Below are 19,267 nucleotides of genomic sequence, written 5' to 3'. Positions count from 1 at the left end.
ATGAGTTAAATTTGATTTATTATATGGCATTAAGATGTGAACTTAAAAATGTAGTCATATGTGGAATACATATCTATAGTGACATTGTAAACACATACATCCATTCGCATCAACATAGTAATAGTGAGGATGGTCCGATATACAAACATACATAACAGTGTAAATTGAATTATGAATGTTTAACAAGATGGTAAACTAGTGAATATTGATTAAGCTAAGGAGCTAAAGGAGAGAATAACAAAGGCAAGAAAAATCACTGAGTAGCCGAGTTGGAACCGCTTACCCAACACAAGGTAAAGTCATTAAGCATGTAGTTGGTATTATTTCAAATGGTCATAATGTTTATGTATTGATGCTGAATGGATGAATAAATATACATATATATATATATGCATGTACGTATGTGATGATGAAATTGTTGAATGAAAGAAAAGTGATACAGTGGTGGCGAGCTATTGAGTTCTATGTGCGGATAAGCGGTGATTGTTACGTGGGCACTAGTGTGCGGTTGATGATATAGCACTGAGTGTGCGGCTCAATATACATGTGAATCATTATGGACACTATGTGTGTGACACTATGAGTCGATCGCGGACAGCGATCGGGTAAGTGTCTGAGTACATGGCTAAAGGTGCTGCTTATCTTGGTTGAGCTCGTAAGTTTGAACCTATTGACAAATATACTTGAAGTCGTACATAAAATTTATCGTAGGATGGGTGAAAGGCCGTTAGTCGTTTGATTGTAAGAACATTGTATGAATGTTCCTTGATGATTTGGTTGGCATGTTATGATATGTTAACTATTTGTTGTGGTTTTGTTCATTTGTTTCTTTTTATTTGTTTCTTTTTTTTTTTGGTTTTTTTTGGTTTTCTTTTTCGTGGCGTATCGATACGAAGCATTTGTTTTTTTTTGCTTAGAATTTTGCTGTATAAGCTATTACGTGTGTTTGAACTTTGGCATGTAAACTTAAGCCATGCGAAATGGCACGAATGTCGATTGAGTTGGATCAAGGGTAGGCATGAAATGGACCTAGTACTTTCGTAACAGATGCTGCAGCAGCAGTGTCATGAGATTGAAAAATCATAAAATAGTAGGAGTAGAATTAATTGATGAATAAATTATGTAATCGAAGCTCGATGAGTCTGTTTTCATGAGGAAGTAACGAAAAGATCATATGGGCAGTATATTAAGAGATAATCAGATTTTGTGGGACAGGGCCAGAACGGTTTCTGGATTCCTGCTCCGACTTTGGAAATTCACTATAAATTAACCAGAGATAATTAGGGGTCGTACCATATATGTACAGATTCCTCTCTGAGTCTAGTTTTCATAGAACAAACGGCATCAGTATTGAAGCCCCGTGCAGGGAGATATCCAAGTCGTAATGGGCAAAGGTCAGTGTAGTCGACCCCTGCAACATGGGAGACTTTGACTAATAAACTGTACTAATTGGCCCAACCAAAATTCTAGAAAAAAATACATAGATGGGCACATGAGTCTAGTTTCTGGAAAAATTACGAAACTGATTTTCGAGTTACGAAACTCAAGATATGATTTCTAAAACGACTAGTACACAGATTGGGCAGTGTCTGGAAAATAAATTTTATAAGGGGTTAAAGTCAGTTAACACCTCGTGTTCGACTCCGGTGTCGGTTTCGGGTTCGGGGTGTTACATTTGATTGGTATCAGAGCTATGGTTTAGTCGGTTCTAGGACTACCATAGCGCGTATGAGTCTAGCTATACATGCCGAATGTTAATGTTTAAAGTGTGATGACTTCTGACGGTTGAAATGTTTTGTTTTGATTAGTAAATGGACCCCGGTGAAGAAAGAACCCTAGCGGATGACGATGAGAGCGTAGCGGCTGCTCCTGCACAAGGGACGCCGCCTGTTGAACCTCAGTCATCTGCGAATAATCAAGGTGAGGGGGCTAAACAAGCCTTCTTTACCATGATGAATGAGTGGGTCGCGCAATATGCCCGAACCAACCCGGCTGTCCAACAATTCCCAAATTTGAATAATCCACCCCAAGAGCCTGTAATGCCATCAGTCGCTGATCCTGTGAGGCTGAGTAAGCCACCTGTAGACTTGATTAGGAAGCGTGGGGCCGAGGAGTTCAAGGCCATAGTAACTGATGATGCCGAAAGGGCCGAGTTCTGGCTTGATAACACCATTCGGGTGTTCGATGAATTGTCATGCACACCCTACGAATGTCTAAAATGTGCTGTATCTTTGTTGCGAGACTCAGCCTACTATTGGTGGAGGACCTTGATTTCCATAGTCTCGAACGAGCGAGTAACTTGGACTTCTTTCAAACGGAATTCCGAAAGAAATTTATTAGCCAACGGTTCATTGATCAGAAGCGTAAGGAGTTCTTGGAACTCAAGCAAGGCCGTATGACTGTATCTGAATACGACATGAATTCGTAAGACTCAGTAGGTATGCCGGGAGTGTGTAGCTGATGAGGTTGCTATGTGCAAAAGATTCGAGGAAGGATTGAATGAAGATTTAAAGCTACTAATGGGTATTTTGGAAATAAAAGAATTCGTAACACTAGTCGAACGAGCCTGCAAGGCGGAAGAACTTGGAAAGGAGAAGAGGAAGGCTGAATTTGAAGCTAGAGATTATCGTAAAAGATCGACTGGTAAAGCTCCGTTCTCAGCTGTAAAGAAGTTCAGGGAGGACATTAATAAGTCGAGGGCGACTGCGGGAATTTCCATCAGGGCAAGACCATCGATGGGCTCCCGAGCTACTTCGGTAGCTAGTGTGGGCAATAATCATCACGAGAAACCTGAATGTCCCCAATGTGGAAGACGACACCTAGGTGAATGTTGGGGCAAGTCTACTAGCAGGGCCTGTTACGGATGCGGTTCGAAGGACCACTTCATTAGAGATTGCACGGAGCTGGATGAGAAGAATAAGATTCAAGGTGCAAGACCTAGTGGAGTGAATCTAGAGGTAGACCACCGAGAATTTTAGGAGGCAGGGGTGGTAGTCAGAGGGGGGCCTCTGATACGGCCGATCGAGCCGAGAACCGTACTCCTACTAGAGCATATGCCATTCGCGCACGAGAGGAGGCATCCTCCCCGACGTCATCACTGGTACCTTCACTCTCTTTGATACTAATGTGATTGCATTGATTGACCTGGTTCTACTCATTCATATGTATGCGAAACCTTAGCAACCAGTAAGACTCTACTGTTGAGTCTACTGAGCTCGTAATTCGAGTATCAACCCTTTGGGTCAATGCGTACTTGTTGATAAGTGTGTAAGAGATGCCCTCTAATAATCCGAGAATCCTTTTTCCGGCTGATTTGATGCTTTTGCCGTTCGACGAGTTTGATGTTATTCTTGGTTTGGATTGGTTAACGCCATGATGCGGTTGTGAATTGCAAAGCAAGACTATCGATTTGAGGTGCGCAAATAACGAATAATCCGAGTTGAGTCTGCGGACTTAAGGGGGTTGCCAGCTGTAATATCAGCAATGTTGGCCCAGAAATATGTAAGGAAAGGGTGCGAAGCATACCTCGCGTATGTACTTGATGACAAGGAGTTAGAAAGAAACCCGAATTGGTGCCGGTGGTTTGTGAATACCGGATGTTTTTCCTGAAGAGTTACCGGGTTGCCACCTGTTCGGGAGGTAGAGTTTGGTATTGAGCTTGTACCTGGAACTACGCCAATTTCGATCGCTCCGTATCGTATGGCACTAACCGAGTTAAAAGAGTTGAAACTCAGTTGCAGAATTGACGGATAGAGGTTTCGTTCGATCGAGTTTCTCACCTTGGGGTGCACCAGTATTTTTCGTGAAAAAGAAGGACGGAACCATGAGGTTGTGCATTGACTATCGTCAACTGAATAAAGTGACGATAAAGAATAAGTATCCGTTACCGCGTATTGATGATCTGTTCGATCAATTAAAGGGAGCATCGGTGTTTTCAAAGATAGATTTGAGATCGGGTTATTATCAGTTGCGGATTCGAGATTCGGACGTACCCAAAACTGCTTTCAGAACGAGGTACGGTCACTACGAGTTCTTAGTGATGCCGTTTGGGCTCACTAATGCCCTGCGGTGTTTATGGATTTGATGAATCGGATCTTCAGGCCGTATTTGGATCGGTTCGTAGTTGTGTTTATTGATGACATCTTGGTCTATTCAAGAGATGAGACCGAACATGCTGAGCATCTGAGGCTAGTGTTGCAATTTTGCGGGATAAGCAGTTATATGCTAAGTTCAGTAAGTGTGAGTTCTGGTTAAGAGAGGTTAGCTTCTTGGGTCATGTGGTATCCGCATCGGGTATTCGAGTTGACCCGAGCAAAATTTCAGCCATACTTAACTGGAAGCCTCCGAGAAATGTTACCGAAGTCCGGAGCTTTCTAGGGCTCGCCGGTTATTACCGACGATTTGTCAAAGGTTTCTCGATGATAGCCACACCAATGACGAAGCTACTTCAAAGGATGTTAAGTTCGAATGGACGGAGAAATGTCAGAAAAGCTTCGATCAACTGAAAACTCATTTGACTGAAGCTCCAATTTTGGTGCAACCCGAATCGGGTAAAGAGTTTGTCATTTATAGTGACGCATCCCTACTTGGGTTGGGTTGCGTATTGATGCAAGAAGGTCGAGTTGTGGCCTATGCGTTGAGACAATTGAAGCCACACGAGAGAAATTATCCGACCCATGATCTTGAACTAGCCGCCATTGTGTTTGCATTGAAAATATGGCGACATTATTTGTTTGGTGAGAAGTGCCATGTGTTTTCGGATCACAAAAGTCTCAATATTTGATGACTCAACGAGACTTGAATCTGCGACAAAGACGTTGGCTTGAGTTGTTGAAAGATTACGAGCTTGTCATTGATTACCACCCGGGAAAGGCTAATGTGGTTGCGGACGCCTTAAGCCGGAAATCACTGTTTGCTTTGCGAGCGATGAATGTACACTTGTCTGTTCTACCTGACAATGTGTTAGTAGCTGAATTAAAAGCCAAACCATTATTGACTCATCAAATTCGTGAAGCTCAGAAAGTCGATGATGAATTGGTTGCAAAACGAGCTAAGTGTGTTCTGAACAAGGAATCGGAGTTTCAGATTGATGATGATGGTTGTTTGAGGTTTAGAAGTCGTTTGTGTGTTCCAAGGAATTCGGAACTCATTCCAATGATTCTGAACGAAGCCCATTGTAGCCGAATGTCAATTCACCCGGGGAGCACGAAAATGTACAACGACTTGAAACGTCAGTTTTGGTGGCATGGTATGAAACGAGACATCTCCGACTTTGTTTCGAGATGTTTAATATGTCAACAAGTTAAAGTGGAACATCAAGTGCCTTCAGGGTTACTTCAGCCGATCATGATACCCGAGTGGAAATGGGACCGAGTCACAATGGACTTTGTGTCCGGACTGCCATTGTCCGCAAGTAAGAAGGATGCGATTTGGGTTGTTGTTGATAGACTGACTAAGTCGGCTCACTTTATCCCCGTGCGTATGGATCTTTCATTGGATAAGCTAGCCGAATTGTATGTCTCTCAGATTGTGAGATTACATGGAGTACCTATTTCTATCGTGTCGGATAGAGATCCGAGATTCACCTCACGATTTTGGAAGAAATTGCAAGAAGCTTTGGGTACCAAGCTGCATTTTAGCACCGCTTTTCACCCCCAAACCGATGGTCAATCCGAGCAGATAATTCAGATACTTGAGGATATGTTGAGATGTTGCATCCTCGAGTTCAGTAGTTCATGGGAACGGTATTTACCTTTGATTGAATTCGCTTACAACAATAGTTTTCAATCAAGTATTAAGATGGCACCTTATGAGGCTTTGTACGGTCGTAAATGCCGTACGCCATTGTTTTGGACCGAGCTTGGTGAAAGTAAAATTTTCGGAGTTGATTTGATTAAAGATGCCGAACAAAAAGTAAAGGTAATCCGCGAAAGTCTGAAGGTAGCCACAGATCGTCAAAAATCGTATGCGGATTTAAAACGAAAGGACATTGAATATCAGGTGGGAGATAAAGTGTTTCTTAAAGTGTCACCTTGGAAGAAGGTACTCAGATTTGGCCGTAAAGGCAAGTTGAGCCCGAGATTCATTGGGCCGTACGAAATTTCTGAACGAGTGGGACCGGTTGCATATAGATTGATTTTGCCCCCTGAACTTGAAAGGATGCACGATGTCTTCCATGTTTCAATGCTTCGACGTTATAGATCTGATCCGTCACATGTGATTAATCCCTCAGAAGTTGAAATTCAATCTGACTTGAGCTATGAAGAAGAACCGATTCGTATCCTAGCTCGTGAAGTGAAAGAGTTGCGAAATAAAAGGTTTCCGTTGGTTAAGGTGTTGTGGCTCAAACACGGGATCGAGGAAGCAACCTGGGAACCCGAGAGCTCGATGAAAGAACGATATCCAAACCTATTTACCGGTAAGATTTTCGAGGACAAAAATTTCTTAAGTGAGGGAGAGTTGTGACAGCCTAAAATTGACCCTAGTCGGGAAGTGGTTTCGGGACCGCTAAACCGAGTCACCGAAAGGTTGGAATGTGATGTTTATTGTCTAGAATATGTAATCATGAATGTGTGAAAATTTCAAGCTTCGATTTAGTCGATTGCATGTGAATTTAGTCAATAGGACTTATATGAGAAAATTTTAAAATGTGATAGGTCAATGCATGAGGACCTATTAGTGCATGTGGAAGAAAAAGGGGACTTGCATGTCAAATTCCCCCTCCCTAATATGTAGTGGCCGGCCATGCTATGGGTGGAAACATGTCACCAACATGTTGTGTTAGTGATGTATGGTAAGGAAAATAAAATAATAAGCATGATAATTAAATAATGAAAGGAAGAGTGATGAAAAAAAAGAAAAAAAAATAATGGTCTCATGCATACACCCCATTGCCGTGAGCTAAAGGAAGGAAAAGAAAGGTTTTGTTCATCCTTTTTCAACCTTTTTGACCGAAAATCCTAAGGAAGAGGATTAGGAGGAAGTTTGGCCATGCATGTAACTAGATTGAGGTATGTTTAATGTTATTCTTTGAGATTCATGTATATTTTAAGTTGTAAGTTCAAAATCTACCTAGCCATGGTTCAAACTTTGTTAAATGATGGAGATGACATTCGGCCATGAATGTTACGTTCTTGGTTGGTATTTTGATGTCTTTGGTGATGAGGTAAGGAGATGGTTGACTTTGGGTGTTTAATAAAAGGGTTTGGATGTGAGAGTGTGTGAGAAGTAGAAATGAGGAGTCTTAGCAACTCCATGAAGGTTCGGCCATGGTAGTTTGAGGATTAGAGATTTTATTTCTTGTTAAAAATTTGATGAATCCTAGTGTGTGAAGTGTTTGAACCAACTAAGGATTAATAGATGCATGGGTACAAGTAGGAAGAATCGGCTACTATGGTTGACACCAATGCCGAATGTAAAGATGTTATAGTAAATAATGTATGTGATTTGAGTTGATAATGTGAAAAAGGATAATTAGATGTATTATAAATGATATAAAGATTTTAGAAATTATTTTGGTTAGGTGTGTGTATGATTAAGTATATTCGGCAATATACTTAAAGTGAGTACTTGATATTATATGGGAGTATGTATATTCGGCCACATGAGTAAATATATATATGATGTTAAATTTGATTATGTATAATGGGCATTAAGATGTGGAACTTAAGAAATGTAGTCATATGTGGAATTACATGATGCTATAGTTGACATTGTACACACATACATCCATTCGGCCATCAACATGAGTAATTAGTGAGGATGGTTGCCGAATATACAAACATACATAAGCATGTGTAATTGAATTATGAATGTTTAACAAGATGGTTAAACTAGTGAATTATTGATTAAGCTCAAGGAGCTAAAGGAGGAGAATCAAGCAAAGGCAAAGAAAAGATCACTGAGTAGCCGAGTTGGAACCGTCTTACCCAACACAAGGTAAGTCATTAAGCATGTAGTTGGTATTATTTCAAATGGTCATAATGTTTATGTATTGATGCTGAATAGAATGAATAAATATACATATATATATATGCATGTACGTATGTGATGATGAAATTGTTGAATGAAAAGAAAAGAGGTAAGATGTACTGAGTTGTTGATCTCGGCACTAAACGTGCGGGTATAACCATTTATGACCATGAGATTGGCGCTAAGTGCGCGGGATTAAATTGTACAGCACTAAGTGTGCGATTTGACTATGTTGCACTAAGTGTGCGAAATGAATATGATGCACTAAGTGTGCGAATTGACCATGCGGCACTAAGTGTGCGAGTTTGACTATGTAGCACTAAGTGTGCGATTTGATTACGTAGCACTAAGTGTGCGAGTTGATTATATAGCACTGAGTGTGCGGACTCAATATACATTCGTGAATCATTATGGACACTATGTGTGCGACACTATTGAGTCGATCGCGGACAGCGGATCGGGTAAGTGTCTTGAGTACATGGCTAATAGGTGCTATGCTTATACATGGGGTTGAGCTCGGTAAGTTTGAACCTATGTGACAAATATACTTGAAGTCGTACATAAAATTTATCGTAGGATGGGTGAAAGGCCGTTTAGTCGTTTGATTGTAACGAAAATAAATTGATTTATGAAAATGCTTCAATGTCCTATTGATGAGTATATGGAATGTGAATGCATGAATTGATATGAAACTGAATCGATAGGTTGGAGAAACTATGGTATGGTTCGGTATGGATGGAGTAAATTGCCTCGTTCCATTTTGTTTCCTCTTGTGATAATGTTATTGATGGATGGTAGTGCATTGCTTATGACTTACTGAGTTATAAACTCACTCGGTGTTTCCTTGTCACCCATTATAGGTTGCTTGGACTCATCTATTTTTGCGGGGCCAGGCCGTCATCGAAGTCATCACACCGGATAGCAAGTTTTGGTACTTTCTTCTTAGTTGGCTTAGAAGAACATTTTGGCATGTATAAGCTATTACGTTGTGTTTGAACTTTGGCATGTAAACTTTAAGCCATGCGAAAATGGCACGAATGTTCGATTGAGTTGGATCAAGGGTAGGCATGAAATGGACCTAGTTACTTTCGTAACAGATGCTGGCAGCAGCAGTGTCATGAGATTGAAAAATCACTAAAAATAGTAGGAGTGGAATTAATTGATGAATAAATTATGTAATCGAAGCTCGATGAGTCTGTTTTCATGAGGAAGTAACGAAAAGATCATATGGGCAGTATATTAAGAGATAATCAGATTTTTGTGGGATAGGGCCAGAACGGTTTCTGGATTCCCTGCTCCGACTTTGGAAATTCATTATAAATTAACCAGAGATAATTAGGGGTCGTACCATATATGTACAGATTCCTCTCTAAGTCTAGTTTTCATAGAAACAAACGGCATCAGTATTGAAGCCCCGTGCAGGGAGATATCCAAGTCGTAATGGGCAAAGGTCAGTGTAGTCGACCCCTGCAACATGGGAGACTTTGACTAATAAACTGTACTAATTGGCCCAACCAAAAATTCTAGAAAAAAATACATAGATGGGCACATGAGTCTAGTTTCTGGAAAAAATTACGAAACTGATTTTCGAGTTACGAAACTCAAGATATGATTTCTAAAACGACTAGTACACAGATTGGGCAGTGTCTGGAAAATAAATTTTATAAGGGGTTAAAGTCAGTTAACACCTCGTGTTCGACTCCGGTGTCGGTTTCGGGTTCGGGGTGTTACAACTAACAGGCTTAGCACTCTGCATATTGAACCTGTAAATAACTTTCTCAATGTACCCCTTCTGACTTAGGTACAATTTACTTGCTTTTCTATCTCTGAGAATCTCCATACCCAGCATCTTCTTTGCTGGTCCTAAATCTTTCATCTCAAATTCTTCACTTAGTTGGGCTTTAACCTTTCTTATCTCTCCTTTATATTTTGCTGCTATCAACATGTCATCAACATAAAGAAGTAGATACACAAAAGAACCATCACTGTTTTTCTTAAAGTAAACACAACTGTCTAAACTACTTCTTTTGAAATCATGAGAAGTCATAAATGAATCAAATCTCTTGTACTACTGTCTTGGTGACTGTTTCAAACCGTAAAGGGACTTTCTCAGCAAGTAAACATAGTCCTCTTTTTCTGAGACTATAAAACCCTCTGGTTGTTGCATGTAAATATCTTCCCCAAGTTCTCCATGCAGAAATGCAGTTTTTACATCTAACTGCTCAAGCTCCAAATCATGCATGGCCACAATACCAAGCAAAGCTCGAATCGAACTATGCTTAACAATTGGAGAGAACACATTTGTGAAGTCCACTCCTGGAATTTGACTGTAACCCTTTGCAACAAGCCTTGCTTTATATCTGGGTTCTTCAACTCTTAGAGTCCCTTCTTTCTTTTTAAACACCCATTTACAACGAACAACCTTTTTACCTTTAGGAAGTTTCACTAGGTCCCATGTTCTGTTTTTGTGGAGTGATTCCATCTCTTCTTGCATAGCAAACATCCACTTTTCTGAATCTTCACAGCTAACCGCCTCAGAATAATTAGATGGCTCTTGATTCGCATCTATATCTTTAACCACATTTAAAGCATAAGCAACTAGATCAACCTCGGCATACTTCTTTGGAGGTTTAATTTCTCTTCTAATTCTGTTTTTGGTGATAGAGTATTGTGGTGAAGAAGCAACTCTATTCTCAATTTTTGTTCTGGCTTGAGGAGTTGACTCTGTATTAATCTGATGCTCCACCTGCTTTTGATTTTCTTTATTGGAAGAGTCTTTAAGAGATAAGTTAGGTAGCATAGCAGTTTCATAAAAAAACAACATCTCTGCTAATCACAACTTTTCTATTTTCAGGACACCATAACTTATACCCTTTTACACCAGCTTTATAACCAAGAAAAATGCATTTAATAGATCTCGGTTCCAATTTTCCATTATCAACATGAGCATACACAGGACATCCAAAAATTTTTAAATCAGAATAATTAGCAGGATTACTAGACCATACCTCTTGTGGAGTCTTTTTCTCAATGGAAACGGATAGAGATCGGTTGATTAAAAAACATGCAGTAGAGGTTGCTTCTGCCCAAAATGCCTTCGGTAAGTTGGCATTTGACAACATACATCAAACCTTCTCCATGATCGTTCTGTTCATTCGTTCTGCAACGTCGTTTTGCTGTGGAGTATGACGAACTGTCAAGTGTCTCATGATCCCTTCTGACTTGCACAATCTATTAAACTCATCAGAACAAAACTCTAAGCCATTGTCTGTGCGGAGGTATTTTATCTGTTTTCCCTTCTGTTTTTCAATCATAATTTTCCAAGACTTAAATGCGGAAAACACATCGCTTTTCTACTTCAGGAAAAATGCCCAAACTTTTCTGGAAAAATCATCAATAAAGGTTAGCATATAATTAGCTCCACCTCTCGAAGGCACTCTGGATGACCCCCACAGATCAGAATGAATATACTCCAACGTTCCCTTCATGTTATGGATTCCTTTAGTGAATTGAACTCTCTTTTGCTTCCCAAAAACACAGTGCTCACAGAAATTCAGTTTGCAAATTCCTTGCCCATTAAGAAGTCCTCTTTTGTTTAATTCTGCCATGCCATTCTCACTCATATGCCCTAGGCACATATGCCAAAGTTTAGTAATATCATCATCTGACAAGGAAGAGGAAGCGACAGCTGCATCACCAGTAACAGTAGAACCCTATAAAACATATAACTTGGCAATCTTTCTCTGCCCTTTCATCACAACAAGGGACCCTTTGGAAATCTTTAAAACCCCACTTTCAGCTGTGTATCTGTACCCTTTTGAATCAAGAGTACTCAATGAAATTAAATTTCTTTTCAATTCTGGAACATGCCGCACGTCACTAAGTGTTTTGACAACTCCATCAAACATCTTAACTTTAATTGTTCCAACACCTGCGATTTTACAAGAAGCATTATTTCCCATCAAAACAACACCTTTAGATACTGTTTCGTAAGTTGTAAACCAATCTCGATTGGGACTCATGTGGAAGGTGCAGCCTGAATCAAGTATCTACTCCTCGCTTACTTTAGAATCATTGACAGAAGCGACTAGAAGTTCACCATTGCTGTAGTCTTCTACAACATCAGCTTCACCGGAATTTTCTGGTTGTTTTTGCTTTTGATTCGCAGCCTCCCTTTTAATCTTATTTTGTAGCTTATAGCACTCAGATTTAATGTGCCCTTTCTTCTTGCAGAAGTTGCAAGTTTTACCTCTGTTTGAAGACTTCGATCTACCCTTAGATTTACCACGAGGATTCCGTTCCTGTGTCCTACCACGATCATCATTAGCATTCTGATCTTGTCTCCCACGAGCAATGAGACCCTCTCCCTGAGAGTCGGGTTTAACCACAAGATGCTTCATCGTATCATACGAGGTTAAAGAATAATAAACCTCATCAACTGTGAGAGACTCGCGGCCATATAAAATTGTGTCTCTAAAGGTTGAATAAGACGGGGGCAACGAACAAAGTAGAATCAACCCTAGATCTTCCTTATCATACTGAACCTCCATGGCCTCCAAGTTTGAGAGAATTTCTTTAAATACTGTTAAGTGTTCGTGTACAGACGCACCTTCCTCCAAACGATGAGCATAAAGATGCTGCTTTATATGCAACTTGCTTGTTAGAGTTTTCGACATACATATTTGTTCTAGCCTCTTCCATAATGCAGCGGCAACTTTCTCTTTCATCACATCCTGTAAAATTTCGTTGGACAAATGCAGATGTAATTGTGTTAATGCCTTTCGATCCTTACGCTTCTTCTCTTCATCTGTTAATGTCGAAGGCATCTTATCTATCCCTAGCAGGGAATCCTCCAAATCCATTTGTGCAAGAACTGCTTGCATCTTAATTTGCCACAACGTAAATCTGGTGTTGCGATCCAAAAGCGGAATTTCATACTTCAAAGACGCCATTACCGTGATCGAGATGAATAACCCGGAAGCTCGGATACCAATTTGTGAAAAATAAAATAAAATAAAATAAATAAAATAAAGAACACACAAATTTTACGTGGAAACCCTTTCGGGAAAAAACCACGGGCAGAGGAGAAGAAAATTCACTATGTCGAAAAATTTAAATCAAATACAAGAGGAATAGACTATGTCCATTTATAGGCTTGCAAAGCCATATTCTAGTAGGATTGAAACACCTTATCCTAATCAATATAAAATAGATGGAGTTTAATAAGGTTTAAAAACCTTATTCTAAAATAAAATAAAAGAAGTCTAGTTCTATATGGATTTTACTTTTATTTTATTTTCCATCGTATTTTATTTAAATAAGAATTTGGGTCACTTAATTCTAACAGATACTTTATAAAGTTTTCTATTTTAAACTCCATGCTTATATTACATTCAAATTCCTTGGTTGATAATTTGATTTGATGAATGTAGAAAGGGGGTTCTAGCATGACGTTGTGAGTTAAAGGGAGACTTATTTTCTTATTGTTGGCTTTTTTTTAATCATAAGCTAAAATGTGTTTTTTTCTTTAAATGTAAAAGGGGGGATTGCTAGAACTTTAACCATCTATGTTTCAGCTACTACATGCAATGTTAGAACATCACTAAGGGCAAAAAGTTGGGATAGAAAAAGTACAATCTTTTGGTTGGCACTTGCGAATTGTATATTTTTGTTACGGGTCGAATCCACAAATGATCATCGTATCGTGCTCCACTTGATTTTATTTATGTAGGTTACTTATTTTTATCCTTTTGTAGAATTTGAAGAGAAATGAAGTATTTTTTTAATGGGCATCAAATTTTATCCTTATTCTTTAAAGTCTTTGACTTAGAGCCAAGGTTGATTTGAATTTGCTTGGAGTTTAAGGCTTTGTTTCGAAAGTCAAAATAGAGATTTTTTTTGGATAATTATTTTATTTTATATGTTTATTTATCTCCTTAGTTACTTGAGAATGTGCCGATCTCATACTATAAATAAACTATTAGTTTTATGTGTAACTTTAATAGGTAGAAGGAAGAGCAAAATCAACTTTTACTCATGTATGTCCATCAAGTAACCAAATAAATGAAAAAAGAATGAAAATTAAATCTCTTAATTACTTCAAGTTGAGTCATCTAATTTGAGACTTAAATTTGCCCATATATTTGAACTAAAATCTTACAATATACCTCTTTCGACATTCGACTAGACCAAATCATACTAGCAGCACTTGCTCTCACTTTTTGCCAAGGGAAAAAGTAAAATTGTTAACCGAATACATACCCTTACTATCTAATTCCCAAACAATTCTATCCCAAGCCCTATAATTCACCCTCATCCCATTCAATTTACACAATGGAAAATTTAATAAACCATCCACCTATTGAAACAAACTATGCTTAAAGTTTAAACTTTCTATGAAGTCTAATTCTTTTGAGATTTATGGTTTCTTTTTTAGTAATGTATTTTCAAAATCAAAATTAAGTATTCACAACGAGTACAATGTAATTTATCATAGCACCCAACACTTTTGAACGATTTCTGTAGCACCCCGAAATTTGGGGTTAGAAGTTTTGAGGTTTGTAGTGAGGGTCAGTGAGTAGGTTCTTATTTTTGCATTTTAATGTTAAAATGAGCTTGTTGGTTCGGTAGTTGGATGTGTGTTAGTTTACCTTTAGGTTCTAGGTCCAAAACCTCATGTGTGTTTTGAGGAATTATTTTTCTTTTAAATTTGTTTTTAAGTTTTAAAATACTTATTTATTTTATTTTATTTCAAAACCCAAAAGTTCTCACCTTCTTCACTTTCCCTTTCACGTCAGTCTTTCTCCCTCTTTCAAAAAAGAAAAATTTGAGATTCTAATTTTTCTTTCTTTTCTTTATTGGGGTTCCTATACTTTTGTAAACTGCTGCCTTAAAATCTTAGTGGTGCTCTTAGTCTTTGTCGATTTTCACACAAGCATGTGCCTTGGACATACGGTCGTGTCCCATAGTTACATGGGCGTGTGCCTTGGACACACGGCACTCGTATCTGCCCTGCACCTTACTTTGACAATTTTGGACAGTGAGTTACACATGCTACTCATATGGCCATGTAACTCGGTCATACGAGTGTGTGTCTCCTCCACATGGAAGTGTGTAGCTTGGATACAGGCGTGGAGGTCTCTACACGACCATGTGGCCCTGTTTTTGTAGTTTTGCACCCTTTTCGCAAAGTGGTTTGTTTTTAGTTTTGATCGATTTCTTAGAGGCTAAAAGTACTGTAGGAGTGTGTAGGACTATATTTGTGGTCAAACTTGTTATAATTTGTTTTTGTTGGATTAAATTTTTGTGACCATTTGAGATATCGTGATTAGCTTGTTCTGCTATGACATTGATTCTGTTACTTTGAATAAGAATTTTTCTGTATGGTTTAACCATTTGCACAACACTGACTGTATCTAAGATTTGCATAAGTGTTGCAATGAAGTATTTGTTAATTAAATGAGCTTATCTGTTCTTGTAAATTGTTGTATCTGTATTTGGATTTGAGATGTTACCTAATAGTTGAACACAGGTATAACTGATTCTGAAATTGACCATTCGAATATGTGTAAACTGTTTCTGTATGATTGTTTGCAAGTAGTGTGCATTTCACAGTTGCATGAAAATTCTGGGATTTTTTTTGTGAAGAGAAGGAAGTTTGTTTGGGCAGTTTAACTGCAATATTTCTGTACAACAGTTTACTGCACTTTATATACATTTGCTAGCTCAGTTGCATATTGTTGTTTCAGTGGCATAGTTTGACATTGTGGTGTGTAGGGTGGATGAGTCTATTATGGTTCTATGTGGTGTGTAGGGTGGACGGGCCTTCGGTAGCCCTTATAAGGTGTGTAGGGTGGATGAAGCGGTGTTTGGTTAGCGGAGTTGGATTTTTACTTGTTGCATTCATTCCACATCAAAGTATATGTTTATTTGTGTGAACATTTGGTTAATGTGTTATGATGTGCTCCGACTATTACTTCTGGATTGGATATCGTTTTTGTGGGTTTGACATTCATTGCGGTAATCATATTGTTGAATTTTCGTATGGATAAAAACTATTAAAATATCATGGTTGCTTATGAATATGTAATTTTCGAATTGTTTGCGAATTTAATAGTAAGTTGATGTGTTTTCGTAAATCTGTACATTGGTGGTAACATAAAATTTCCTTGATTAGTTTATGTAATATGTTTGTGTTTCTAATTATCGAATCTGGGTTGTCATTATTGGACCGTGCACCCTGATCAAAAGCATTACTTTTGAGATTCCGTCTTTTACCTTCTGTGATGTTTCGGTTTCACACTGAGCTCGTGTAACTCATCCCTTAGTTTCCTCTCTTTTAGGTATTACGCGAGACTAAGCTGTGGACTAGGCACATTGGAGGTCTCAAAAAGCTTGGTTTGAATCGGTTTAGTTAAAATTTTCACGAGTTTTATACAGTTAGTTTTGAGTTTAATTGTAAAGCGATTATATAACTGTGGTATCAGTTTTGGTTAGGATTTTTTGTCAAATTATGTGATTTCGGTTTGAACATCATTTTTTTTAGAAATCTCGCGCACAATTTTTAATTGGGTTTCTTCTATTCATTTGATCTCTTACTTATTTGAGAAAATCATATATTTTCCGTACAGTATTTAATATCAAAATTTCATGTTATAATCTGGCTAAAGTGATGCATTTTGAAACTACACAAGAATTACCATTTTAAAGCGAAAATTGTTAAATGACTTAATTTGTTTTTAGCGTATCGTATTTGGAATGAGTTTTAAACATTTCTATTTGTAAATTGTTTTTCGATCATTTTGGTGGTCAATATAGCCTCCTAAAGTTGGTCTAAACTTCTAGGCCGGTTTTAAAATGTTACAACTTTCAAGCTGTCCATATCCTTCACCTAACAACAATAATTCTAAGCCTATGAATAGAGTTGTTTCTAGCTCTAGCTATGAAGTACTTGGTGTTTCTATTCCCATCGTTAACGCATTTGGACCTCTCTTTTTATCTCCAAATGAACACTATATCATTACGCAATCCATAGGTGTTTAGTACACTCCCTCTTCTCCAAAGTCCTTCCTCACCTAAGTCTCTTTCATTTCTCAAACCATTTAAGACTTCAATTAATTAAATTATAAGCACATACATAGTGGGATGGGAGCATAGGTTTCTGGTATATCTACGGATGTGTAAGTAACATTGTTAGAAAAACCAAAAAATCTAATTTATTTCAATTCATAAGAAAGGGTGTCCATTGCCTACATGAAAAAAATTGGTTTTTGGTTCTTTGTTTGATAGTGACACCAATGATAGATAATCTCCTCACAGTTAGCGTGCCTTTCATTTTTCCAATTTGTCAATATTACGATAAACTAAAAGTCTTTCAGATCAACTTAAAAGCTGGTTCATTTTAATTTATGAAAACAATTCTCATAAGCAGATAGCCAAGAATAGATGCAGAAAAATTAGGACTTTATATATATGTCTAGGAGTTCATCACATTTGGTGTGCCTCTTCATTTTCTATTTCATCACAAACTCTTCTTCCACCATGGGTTCCAAAAACCAGCTGCATCATCATTTCACTTGTTTGGCCTTACTAATCTTCATATTGGGTGTATGTGAAGCCACATCCCGCGCTGCTGTTGAAGATTCATCCATGTACGAGAGGCATCAACAATGGATGGTCCAGTTTGGACGAGTTTACAAGGACAACAACGACAGGCAAAAGCGTTTCCTGATTTTCAAACAAAATGTGGCACGGATCGACGCTTTCAATGCTGCCAACAACAAGCCATACAAGCTCGGTGTGAACCAATTTGCAGATCTAACCAACCAAGAGTTCACTGCTTCTCGAAATGGGTTCAAGGGCCATATGTGTTCCAACACGGCTACCACTTTCAAATACGAGAACGCCACCGGATTGCCTTCTACCGTGGATTGGAGAAAGAAAGGAGCTGTTACACCTATCAAGGACCAAGGCCAATGCGGTCTGCCCTAATTTCTTGTTCTCAGAAACATTACTAAAATATTACTATGCTTTCTTCTTTGTCTGTTGTGTTCTAACTATGTGTGTGTCTCGATCATGTGATGTTGAAATATAGGATGCTGTTGGGCGTTCTCGGCCGTGGCAGCCATGGAAGGTGTTACTAAGCTGACAACAGGAAAGTTAATTTCCTTGTCCGAGCAGGAACTGGTGGACTGTGACACCAAGGGTGAGGATCAAGGCTGCGAAGGTGGTCTAATGGACGATGCATTCCAATTCATCGAGAAGAACAAAGGCCTAACAACTGAATCCATTTACCCCTACAAGGGAGTAGATGGCACATGCAATACCAACGAAGAAGCCAACCATGCGGCTAAGATAAATGGGTTTGAAGATGTGCCTGCCAATAGTGAAGATGCATTGCAGAAGGCCGTTGCTAACCAACCTGTTTCTGTTGCCATCGATGCCGGGGGGTTCGACTTCCAGTTCTACTCGGGTGGTGTGTTTACGGGAAGTTGTGGCACCGATCTGGACCACGGAGTGACGGCTGTTGGATATGGAGAGGATGGTGGGACTAAGTATTGGTTGGTGAAGAACTCTTGGGGCAGTAGCTGGGGTGAAGAAGGCTACATTAGGATGCAAAGAGATGTGGATGCGAAGGAAGGCCTTTGTGGCATTGCAATGCAAGCATCCTACCCTACTGCATAGACATAACTTAAACCATAGTAGCCTTTTCTATAAATTCTCATATTATGAATTTTATACATGCTACTCTACGTGAATGTACTATGAACACACACTTTGAGTGGCATACCCCAATGTCTATATATATAAATGCTACTCCATATTAACGATTTAAACAAGTCACATACATATTTAGGAGAACCCCAATGTCTATTTTTAATAATTTATAATTTTAAGGGGTGATTTAATTATATTTCAAAATCAAATATCAAATGAGTATATGAAATCTATTTATAATAAGAAAGTCAGTGATTTCCAAAATCAATTATCAAATGAGTATATGAAATCAAGTACAAGAGGTATCAAACCCTAGTGTATACTAGGGCATGAGGTCGTCCCCCTTAGTTCTACTTTCAATATAACTTATATTTTTTATTAAAATATTATTATTTTATTAGACATTATTCGAACAGAACTCTTGTACTATTTCTCTATAAATAGGAAATATGAGTTCACCCAGTGACGTATACTTTTTGAAGACCGATATTTGATCAAAAAATAGTAGTAATTTATTTTAAGAAGAAATTCAATTTTCACAAGAATACTCATAGTTACGGGTCTATAGAGAGAATTAACT

General features: G+C 38.4%; 1 protein-coding gene across 1 annotated transcript; it reads left to right on the top strand.

The window, feature by feature from the left end:
• Positions 1-17,511: 17,511 nt before the first annotated feature.
• LOC107942065 (senescence-specific cysteine protease SAG39) lies at positions 17,512-18,654 on the top strand. The gene is made up of 2 exons (XM_016875707.1): positions 17,512-17,950; positions 18,065-18,654. Exons 1-2 carry the CDS (start codon positions 17,512-17,514, stop codon positions 18,652-18,654), a joined length of 1,029 nt encoding a protein of 342 aa, XP_016731196.1.
• Positions 18,655-19,267: the final 613 nt, after the last annotated feature.

This window comes from Gossypium hirsutum, chromosome A05, assembly GCF_007990345.1.
Source record: "Gossypium hirsutum isolate 1008001.06 chromosome A05, Gossypium_hirsutum_v2.1, whole genome shotgun sequence".
Lineage (NCBI taxonomy): Eukaryota > Viridiplantae > Streptophyta > Magnoliopsida > Malvales > Malvaceae > Gossypium > Gossypium hirsutum.
This window is presented reverse-complemented; position numbering and strand designations above follow the sequence as displayed.